The sequence below is a fragment of the Monodon monoceros genome, unplaced genomic scaffold (genome assembly GCF_005190385.1).
Source record: "Monodon monoceros isolate NGI ecotype Baffin Bay Population unplaced genomic scaffold, NGI_Narwhal_1 Super_Scaffold_10, whole genome shotgun sequence".
In the NCBI taxonomy this organism is placed as follows: Eukaryota; Metazoa; Chordata; class Mammalia; order Artiodactyla; family Monodontidae; genus Monodon; species Monodon monoceros.
Genome location: NW_021703766.1, coordinates 45,280,719 through 45,290,644, shown reverse-complemented (window position 1 = coordinate 45,290,644; position 9,926 = coordinate 45,280,719). Strand labels below are relative to the sequence as shown.

General features: G+C 50.4%; 1 protein-coding gene across 3 annotated transcripts; it reads left to right on the top strand.

Moving 5' to 3' along the window:
• Positions 1–184: 184 nt before the first annotated feature.
• Positions 185–7,687, top strand: RINL (Ras and Rab interactor like). 3 transcript variants are annotated; one of them, XM_029206467.1, is made up of 12 exons: positions 185–203; positions 1,284–1,375; positions 1,574–1,733; positions 3,023–3,125; positions 4,111–4,183; positions 4,267–4,331; positions 4,599–4,748; positions 4,834–5,232; positions 5,637–5,954; positions 6,215–6,346; positions 6,498–6,661; positions 6,744–7,687. In XM_029206467.1, the coding sequence occupies exons 2-12, from the start codon at positions 1,323–1,325 to the stop codon at positions 6,804–6,806; spliced, it is 1,680 nt and encodes a 559-aa protein (XP_029062300.1). In that variant the 5' UTR covers positions 185–203; positions 1,284–1,322; the 3' UTR covers positions 6,807–7,687. The 3 variants fall into 3 exon arrangements, with proteins under 3 accessions (XP_029062300.1, XP_029062310.1, XP_029062318.1); XM_029206477.1 differs by lacking the exon at positions 185–203 and having other exon boundaries at positions 1,302–1,375; positions 1,590–1,733; positions 6,744–7,685; XM_029206485.1 differs by lacking the exons at positions 185–203; positions 1,284–1,375; positions 1,574–1,733 and adding an exon at positions 3,817–3,887 and having other exon boundaries at positions 2,671–3,125; positions 6,744–7,685.
• Positions 7,688–9,926: the final 2,239 nt, after the last annotated feature.

Sequence of the window (9,926 nt, the reverse complement as noted above, 5' to 3'; positions counted from 1 at the left end):
ATGGTTCTTACCCCTGGACTCCCAGACTGCCAGGGTCCCTTCCTCCAGAGCCCGGTCACCTAAGGCCTGAGCCCCCGGAAAGAGGGAGGAGGGTCGATTTCAAATACCCCCAGCCCCGCCTCTTCCCCCTGCCCACTCAGCTTCCTCTCTCTGCGAGGAACACTTTCACTTCCTGCTACTCCAGGCCTCCCCTCGGAGAACAGGTAGGGGTCCCCAGGGACTGAGCAGCTGGCATCATCACCCCCCCACTGACCCACTGCCTCCCTGAGGTATCAGGCAGCTGCCGCTGTCCCATCCTGCCCAGCACCACCCATCTCCTTCTCCTCTTCTCATGGGACCCAGGCAAGCATCTGTCTCCCTCCCCCCACCCCTCCTGACCGCTCTCCCCTGGCCAGGGCACCTGCTCTCTGTCCCCCACTTCCTAATACCCTGGGCTTCTGGTCAGTGGGCTGATTGATTTGTTTAGCTGTTTATTTTCCATCCCCTATACCCACCCCAAGAAGAATGGAAGCCCCTGGGAGCAGGGGCCTATTCTGCCCATCGCCCTTTTCCTCAGGCACCCTTTTACCCTACTCTGGGCCTGTACTCAATAAATATTTGTTGGATGTATGGGTGCACGGATGGATGGATGGATGCATGGATGGACCTAGGACTCCTACTCCTGGGACTGCTGCAGGGAAAATATTTTAGAATGCCCACCTTAACTGATAACCCACTGTAGGACTCTCCACCTGGTTAGAAGGGTTGGGGTCCGATGGATAGAGGGACAGATGTGTGATAAAGCAAAAAGAATAATAGTAAAATCTAGGTAGCGGGTATGTGGATGTTCCCTGTAAAATTATTTCAGCTTTTCTGAATGTTTTAAATCTCTCATAATAAAACATTGGGAGAAAATATTTGAGGGCTCCTCTGTGGTCTGGGAAGGGAGGGAGAGGAAATGTGGTATAACATTTGTCACAGTTACAGAGCGCCTGCTGTGGGCAGAGCCCTTTTCCGGGCACTGTATTTTGACAAGGTTGTTAGTTAGCTGGTCCACATTCATAAGGCTGCACCGGATGTTATAATCTGAAATATTACCCTACCGCTTTGTAAATAGCTATCAGTTTGAGTCATCTTCCTCCCCCACTACGTCAAGACTCAAGACTCCTGGGATCCCCAGATCGCCCCACCATCCAGCAAATAAAGAATTAATACCTGGCACAGCAACGGGTCTCAAGTCCATTCTGATTGGTCAAGGTCTCTGCCATGTGGGTTGTAAATAGACTTATCTTCCTCCCTGCCAGAGGCCAGACCATGGCTCACTGGCCTTCTGCATCCTGAGGATGATGGCACAGCCAGAGGACAAGGCCTCAGCAGGCTCCACCGATGGGGAGAGGTGAGGGCTGCTGGGGCTGTCTCCAACTCCTGCCCCTGGATTCAGAAGCCCCTTCCATCCAGTTCCCACCTGCCACAGGACCCAGAACCCTATCTCTGACCCTTTGCCCCTGGGCTTCCCCTTCCTGTACCTTTGACCCCATCTCAGTGTCCATCTGCCTTCCTCTGTCCCTGGTCTCCTGGTCCCTGCATGTCCCAGACTAATCCCATCACAGGCGAATGGAGCAGGTGAGACCCCCTTAAGAGTCCTTGGGACCCCAGAGCCACTCCTTCGCCTTCAGAGGACATGGGGGGTGTGGCAGATCCCAGAGCTGGATGCCCAGGATGCAAAAGCCCTTCTGGAGCTGTGGCCACCAGGGGTAAGTGCTCACAGCCGGGGACCCTCTCTGACCCTCCCCATGACACTCTGAATCAGCTCGGACCCTGCTGGTTGCTGGTGACAACCACAACCCAGACCAGGCAAACTGAGAGGCTACTTATTGATTCAAATGACTGAAAGGCCCAGAAGTAAAAGTAATTTCAGGAATGTCTGGATCCTGAACATCAGACAATGTATACATTTCTCTTCATTCCACTTCTTGGCTTTGTTTTTTGTTTTTCTGTTTTTCCCTTTTTCTTGTTTGTTTTTGTTTTGCCACAAGGCTTGTAGGGTCTTAGTTCCCTGGCCAGGCGTTGAACCTGGGCCCTCGGCAGTGAAAGCGCAGAATCCTAACCACTGGACCGCCAGGGAATTCCCTTGGCTTTGCTTTAAACTGCTGGGAATTCTAAATATTTGGGGATGCAAGTAAACACTTGTTCTATAATAGCTTAGATAAATAGGCATTTATCTTTCTAACATAACCAGAAAGGTAGCTGCAGGCTCCAGTTCTGCTCCTCGGGTGGCATCAAGGCCATCTTCTCTGCAATTCTCCTGGACTTCCCTCATGGTCATCCAGTGGCTGCCCCAGACCCAAGCACATGTGTGCATTCCAGGCAGGAGGAAGGAAGAAAGGAGGCACCAGTTGCATTGTTTTCTTTTACTAGGAAAAACAAAAGCCTTCACAATTGATTCAGAATATACGGATAAGGCCCAGGTAGCAACATTTTTAAAAGCTCACCTGGGAGTTATACAGAGGTGAGAACCACTGCCTACATCAATCATTATCCATCTTCTATGGCTGGGCCTATTAATGCCCTGAATAAAGCTGGAGTTCTGCAAGGAATAGGGAATAGATCTGGATAAAGCAACTAACAGGTATACCACAGTTTCCTCCTCAGGGAGGCTTTCTCTTTTTAGTTAGAGAGATGGCTGGCCCCAGCTCAGGGCCACATCTCACCAACTTAGTAACCTCAGTGTAAAAAGAGGCCTCTTTCCAAAGAGCTCCAGCAAAAATCCTGTGGAAGATTTCCATTGGCTGAGCTTGGTGCACGTGCCCATCTCTGAACCAATCACAGTGGTCAGAGAACACTGTCAATCCTATTGGCTAGGTCAGGTCATGGACCCACCCCTAGGGCTTGATGGAGAGTTAGTCACCCACAGGACCTAGAGTAGAGAGCGGAGTAGAGAGTTTTCTAAAGGAAATTTGAGGTGTGGAACCCAAAATAAGGGCAATGGATGCTAGGCAGGCACAAATCCTCTTCAAGCTGAACTTTGCCTCCATTCCCCCAGAGTTTCCTGGTCATAGGACATGATCCCAGACAGGTCCTTGTGTTGAGGACAGGACCTTCACCAGGGGAAATCAACACCTACCAGATCCTGAAGCTTCCTGGAGGTGAGGAACCTATACCCCCAAGTTTGCAGTCCACAGCAAATTTATCACCAAGATTGGTCAGTTTTAATTCTAAAATATCTCCTGAATCTCCCCAATGCTCTCTACCTCCATCACCCTAATCCTAGCCACCATCACCTCTTGCCCAGACAATTTCAGTAGCCTCCTCTCTGGTCTTCCTGCTCCCACCCTTTTCTTCCATTCTGAACACGGCAGCCAGAGTGATATTTTCAAACATCAATCAGATGTTATACATTCCTGCCCTAAACCCTGCAAAGGACATGCAACACCTTTAGATAAACATTAAACTCCTTACAGCCCATCATGGCCTATAAGGTGATGAATGATTAGCTCCTGCCCACCTCTCCATCTACGGCCCTTCATTCTTTCTACTCTAGACACACTGTTTTCTCTGTTTCTTTTTTTTTTTTTTCCTCTCTGTTCCTTGAGCATGCTAAATGTGTCCCAACTTCAGGGCCTTTGTATTTGTTTTTCCTGCATGAATGCCCTTCCTTGAATGGTTAGTTTAGTCTCCATCGTTTAGGCCTCTGTAGAAATGTAATCTTCCTTGACCACCACAGCTAATGAGAGCCCTGGTCACTTTCAATCACTCCATTTCATTCATAGCACTCAATACATTATACACTTATCTTTATTTGTTTACTCATTCATTTTTGTCTCCCTCCGCTAAAAGGTAAACTACAGGAAGACAGAGAATGTATCTGCCTTTTGACAACTGTATCCCCAGTGCCTGAAAATGAATAGGTGCTCAATAAATATTTGTCTAATGAATGAATCCTATTTGGTGGCATAAGTGGAATGCAAGCCTAAAGTCACAGGAAAAGATAGGGACTGCAAGGGTAGAAATTTCCTTGTTCTGAAGGTTCTTGGGGGACCTGCAGGACTGGGGAAGAGAGAGTCCCAGGGAAAAGAAGGCTGCTACCCCTCAAGTTTTCTAACTTGTTCCTCCTTGCCCTCTCCCCACCAGGTGTGTCTCTGGAGTCCTCTAACCTCTGCATGTCAGACCTGCCCCATCTCCTGGCCTTCCTATCAGCCAGCAGGTACAGGTCACCTTTCAAAAGGGCTAAGGGGGATCCTTCCCTATGATACTTCACCCATACTGTGACTCCTCATTTTTTCTCAGGGATGTTTTGCCCAGAACACTGCTCTTGCCCCCTCCCACTCTAGGGCCTGGAGACCAAAACACAGGTGAGGCATGATTCTCTAATGGAGGAAGAGGCCACCTTTCCACCTCCTTAGCCCAGGAGGATGGTACTTGAGGGACCAAACTACAGGGTTCGAGGGAAGATAAGGCTGGGGTTTGAGAAAGGTGGGGGTGTGTGTGCTCGACTCCTGGGCCTGAGTGAGGAGGTGCCAGGGACCAAGCCTCAGTTCTTCCAGTAACGAAGCTGGACACTAAGTCTCCAAGGCTGGCCCCTTGGACACCTGGGACACCTCACTTCTGCTGGCCCCCAGATCCTCTGCAGATTGGCAGCATCCAACTCAACACCTCAGGGAGGGTGTTCTTTGTGGTGAACAAGCTCTACCTGGAGACCCACAGAGAGTGGGAGATGGAGCAGACGCCCCCAGAGACAACTCCAGAGACTGCCGAGAGACATGGTCCAGGTTAGATGAGCAGGGCCCCGGGCCCCCGAGGGATGAAGGAGCTGCCGCCACTGTTTTGTGGAACTCAACCCCCTCTCCCCATCAGCCCCCAGGAACCCAGCCCCTCACCAGGTCTCCTGGGTGGAAGGCCCACTCAGCTCAGAAGTACACCATCCTAGGCCAGCTCTGGCCAGCCTGCTGGGAGAGAAGAAGGAGGATGACTACAAAGATGAAGAAGAGGGGGCTGAGGATGCGCTCACGCGTCACATCCGGGCTCTAGCCAGGGCCCGGAGCAGCTACGTGGCCAGGCAGTTCCGGGGCTTTCGGGTGCGCCTAACCTCAGAGGCTGAAGGTCCCCACAGGCCTGGGGACCCGGCCACAGAGCTGCTTCAGGATATGCGGCACCTCCTTGCTGACCTCCAAGATCACTTAGCAAAGGACCCCGATGTCAGGGCTGTCTTTGAGAGCAGGGCTCCCGGGGCCCCCCAGAAGGACGAGGATCTAGGTAATGAGGAGGGCTGAGAGGGAACTTAGGGCCACTCTCCCAACCCGCACAGGTTCACGTTTGCCATCTCTTGGCCCTACATAGGTGTTCACACCCAACTTCCTTCTCTCCATCTGTGTGCACACCTGTTTCCTTTTCTACTCACACGCCCTTTCCTACCTGTAGTAATACCTATTCTGTTCACCACTGCTCCATCTCACACACGTGTGACAGCCATACTCTCTCTCCTACGCGCTCGTTCACACCCAGGCTCCTTCTTCCACACGTGCTCACACCTAAGTCTACACAAGTGGGTGGCCACAGGCTAGGAAGGTGTTGCGGTTGGCAAGGGTGGGTCGCTGGAGAGAGAGGGTAGGCGTGGGTCAGCCTGGCGACCCTTCCTTCACCCATCTCAACCCCTGCAGGCCCCGCGGTGGAGGCGGCCCTGTGCCGGGCGGTGCTGGCGCCTCTGAAGCCGGCCCTGTGGACTCGACTCCGCACGCTCCGCGCCCCAGCTCTGCGGCAACTGCGGCGGCGACAGATAGCCCTGCGGGCGGAGGCGGGGCCTCCGGGAGCTCAGGGGGCGGGTCATGAGAGGCGGGGCCCCGTCCCCGCCCTGCGAAGCCGCATCCACGCGCGCCTGGCGCGCCTCCACTCAGCCTGCGCCCCACGCCGCAAGGTGTCGCTCCTGCTGGCGGTGTGCAGTGACGTCTACGAGGGCCTGGCTCGGGACGAAAACCAAGGTAAAGGAGGAGTCTTGAGTCTACCAGAATGTGGAGTGGCTTGAGGGTTACGGGAGCCAGGTAGGAGGCTCCCGTGCACACGTCGAGGGGAAGATGGCATGCTCTAGCAGGAGGCGTCTACGCGGGCCGCGGGAATCTAGTAAGGGGCGTTTGCATGCTCGGCAAAGTGGAAGGGCAGCCAGCACTTGCGGTCCTGGGGATCGGATGGAGGGTGCCCGCACGCCCCGTCCACCCCAGAGCCTGTCCTCCGGCTCCCCTAGAGCCCCTGGGGGCCGACGCCTTCCTGCCAGCGCTAACAGAGGAACTAATCTGGAGTCCGGACATTGGGGAGACTCAGCTCGACGTGGAGTTTCTCATGGAGCTCTTGGATCCGGACGAGCTACGGGGAGAGGGTGACGCCCCAGCCCCAGAACGCCGGGACCCAAGAGGGGGCGCCCTAGGCCGCCCGCCTGCAGCGGGAGGGAAGGCGGGCAACCTGCAGGGAGCCTGCAGGCGGTCAGGGAACCTGAGGGGGCTGCGCTGACCTCCCCTTCTTGCCCCTAGCCGGGTACTACCTGACCACGTGGTTTGGGGCCCTGTACCACATTGCCCACTACCAGCCCGACACGGGCCGCGCGCCCCAGGGGCTCAGCTCTGAGGCCCGGGCCTCCCTGCGCCAGTGGCACCGCAGGCGGACGCTGCATAGACAGAGCCCCACCGAAGCCCAGGTGATCACCCCTCTGGACTGCGGGTGGAGGGGAGGGCTGGATCTGTTGCCTTTCTGACCCAGGCTCCTGCCTCTCCCCACAGGCCAAGCTGCCCTTTGAGGAACCATGGGCAATAGAGATTGTGCAAGAGGCCAGGGATGATTAGAGTCTCAAACCCTTCTGCTCCGCAAGCAAGATTCGGGAGGCACCTAGGGCAGCACCAACTTCTGACCCCTGTAGTTTAGACTAGAGGCAGCACGAAGGAGGGGCTCCCAGGAAAAGGAAACGGGTCTGAGGGAAGACCTCTGAGCCTTTGCATTGGCTGTCCCTGCTTCCTGGAATGCCATTCCCAGATATCCGCACTGCTCCTTCCCTCCCTTCCTTCAGGTCTTTAGGCAGATGTCACCTTCTCAGTGAGGCTCTCTTCCAGACACCCCCGTCTAAAACCACAGCTTCTCTGGCTTGACCCTCTCTGTGATAAACAGAATAATGCCCCCCCAAGAGGTTCACCTCCTAATCTCCATACTCTGTGAATATGTTACCTTAAGTGGTAAAAGGGACTTTACAGATGTGATTAAATTAAGGATCTTGGACTTCTCTGGCGGTCCAGAGGTTAAGACTCCGCGCTTCCACTGTGGGGGCTGCGGGTTCGATCCCTGGTGGGGGAAGTTCCGCATACTGTGGGGTGCGGCCAAAAAAAAAAAATTAAGGGTCTTGCGATGGGAAGATTACCCTGGATTCAGGTGGGCCCGATGTAATCCCCAGGGTCCTTATTAGAGGGAGGCAGTGGGGTCAGAGTCAGAGGAAGAGATATGATGATGCAAGCAGAGGTCGGAGTGATGTGTCCAGGAGCCAAACAACGTAGGCATCCTCTAGAAGCTGAAAAAGACAAGGAATGGATTTTCCCCTGGAACCTCCAAAAGGAACTCAGCTTTCGATTTTGTTTTTTTTTAATTAAAGTATAGTTAATTTACAATGTTGTGTTAGTTTCAAGTGTACAGCAAAGTGATTCAGTTATGTATATATATATTATTTTTCAGATTCCTTTCCATTATAGGTTATTACAAGACATTGAGTATAGTTCCCTGTGCTATACAGTAGGTCCTTGTTGTTTACCTATTTTATGTATAGTAGTGTGTATATATTAATCCCAAACTCCTAATTTATCTCTCCCTCCCTCCCTACCTCTGCTATACCTTTTGATAACCATTTGTTTGTTTTCTATGTCTGTGAGTCTGTTTCTGTTTTGTAAATAAGTTCATTTGTATCTTTCTTTTGGGGGGTGATTCCACATATAAGTGATACCACATGACATTTGTCTTTCTCTGTCTGACTTACTTCACTTAATATGATAATCTCTAGGTCCACTCAAGTTCAGCCTTTGATTTTAGACCCTAAGACATATTTTGGACATCTGACCTTTAGAACTGCAATAGGTAATAAATGGGTGTTTTTTTTAAGCCACTAAGTTTGTGGTAATTTGTTACAGCAGCCATAGGGAACACTCCCCTACCCTGATCTTTTTTTTTTCCATAGAAGCTTTCACTTCCAATCATTCCATATAATATACTTATTTACTGTGTTAATTGTCCACAATCTTCTCCCTCCCCTTAGGACAGTGCTGTCCAATAGAAATAGAATACAAGCTACACATGTAATTCTAAATACTCTCATAGCTACGTTTAAAAATAAAAAGAAACGAGTGAATTTAACTTTAATAACATATCCGATTTAACCCATTATATCACTTCAACATGTAATCAATATTTTTGAATTATTGAGATATTTAACATTCTTTTTGTGTGTATCCTAAATCTTCAAATTCCAGTGTGTTTTACACTGCAGCACATCTCAAGTGCTCGATAGCCACTCAGGGCCTGTAGCTACCATTTTTAGACAGTGAGTATAGCCTTAGGACGTCAGCTCCAAGAGGCTATGGATCTCTGTTCTGTTCATAGCTGTATCCTCAGTGCCTAGACAAATGCCTGGCACACAGTAGGTGTTCAATAAATACTTGCTGAATGATTCAATGAACACATTTTCTGTGGTAGGCTGAAAATGGCTCCCCGCAAAGATATCCATGTCCTAATCTCTGGAATCCATGAATGTTACCTTATTTGGAAAGGGGTCTTTGCAGATGTTATCAAATTAAGGATTTTTTTTTTCCCACGCCCTGAGGCTTGCGGGATCTTAGCTCCCAGACCAGGGATTGAACCTGGGCCCACGACAGTGAAAGCGCTGGGTCCTATCCACTGGACCACCAGGGAAGTCCCAAGTTAAGGATTAAGATGGAGGGATTATCCTGGAATATCAAGGGGGGCTCTAAATGCAACCACACGTGTCCTTATAAAAGGAAGGCAAAGGAAGACTTGACACAAACAGGAGAAGGCACTATAAAGGCAGAGCAGAGAGAGATCTGAAAATGTTGGCCTTGCAGATTGGAGTGATGTGGCCACAAGCCAAGGAACACTTTCCAGAAGCTGGAAGAGGCAAGGAACGGAGCCTCCAGAACAAGTGTGGCCCAGCTGACACCTTGATTTCAGCCCAGTGATACTGATGTTTAATTTCTGGCCTCCGGAACTGGAGGAGAATAAATTTCTGTTGTTTTAAGCCACCGAGTTTGTAGTCATTTGTTACACCAGCCCCAGGAAACTTACAGAGTCTCAGCACTATTAATGAAAAGGAAAAAGAGTAGAATTAATACTCAACTCAACCTCATTCCAGCAACAGGGACATTCGTCTACTAGAAAAATAGGAAAATCCCTCTTAATCCATCTAATGAAGAGATGCATTGCCATTAAAATTTTACATTTTATAATGATCAAAATGCTGTAATTTTAGATGTCAACTGAAAAATGTCCCAGGCAATAGAGTTTTTTCACAATTGTTTTTGAAAGCCAAGAACCTTGAGGATGGCTGCATTGGGCAGTGAAGTAGGAAGAAGGGATTGGAGAGACTGCAGGACACAGTATCTGATCTTATGTTCATACAGCACCGAGGGGGGTGGTCAGACCCCAGGATATGGGAGGGGTCATGTCCTGTAAGAAGGAGCTGACCTCCAGGGCAAGCAGGGCATCAAGAATTTCATTGATTTATTATGTGTTTATGTATGTACATATGTATTTATTTATTTTAAATTGTAGCAAAAATATATAATTTACGCTCTTATCTTTTTTTAATTTTTATTTATTTATTTTTGGCTGCATTGGTTCCTCGTTGCTGTAGGCGGGCTTTCTCTAGTTGGGGCGAGCAAGGACTAGTCTTCGTTGTGGTGCACGGGCTTCTC

Coding starts and splice junctions, on each gene's coding strand:
- RINL (XM_029206467.1), top strand. CDS start 1,323: ATGATGGCACAGCCAGAGGACAAGGCCTCAGCAGGCTCCACCGATGGG. Junction 4,749..4,833: donor TGCCGAGAGACATGGTCCAG/GTTAGATGAGCA, acceptor TCTCCCCATCAG/CCCCCAGGAACCCAGCCCCT. Junction 6,347..6,497: donor GGACGAGCTACGGGGAGAGG/GTGACGCCCCAG, acceptor TCTTGCCCCTAG/CCGGGTACTACCTGACCACG.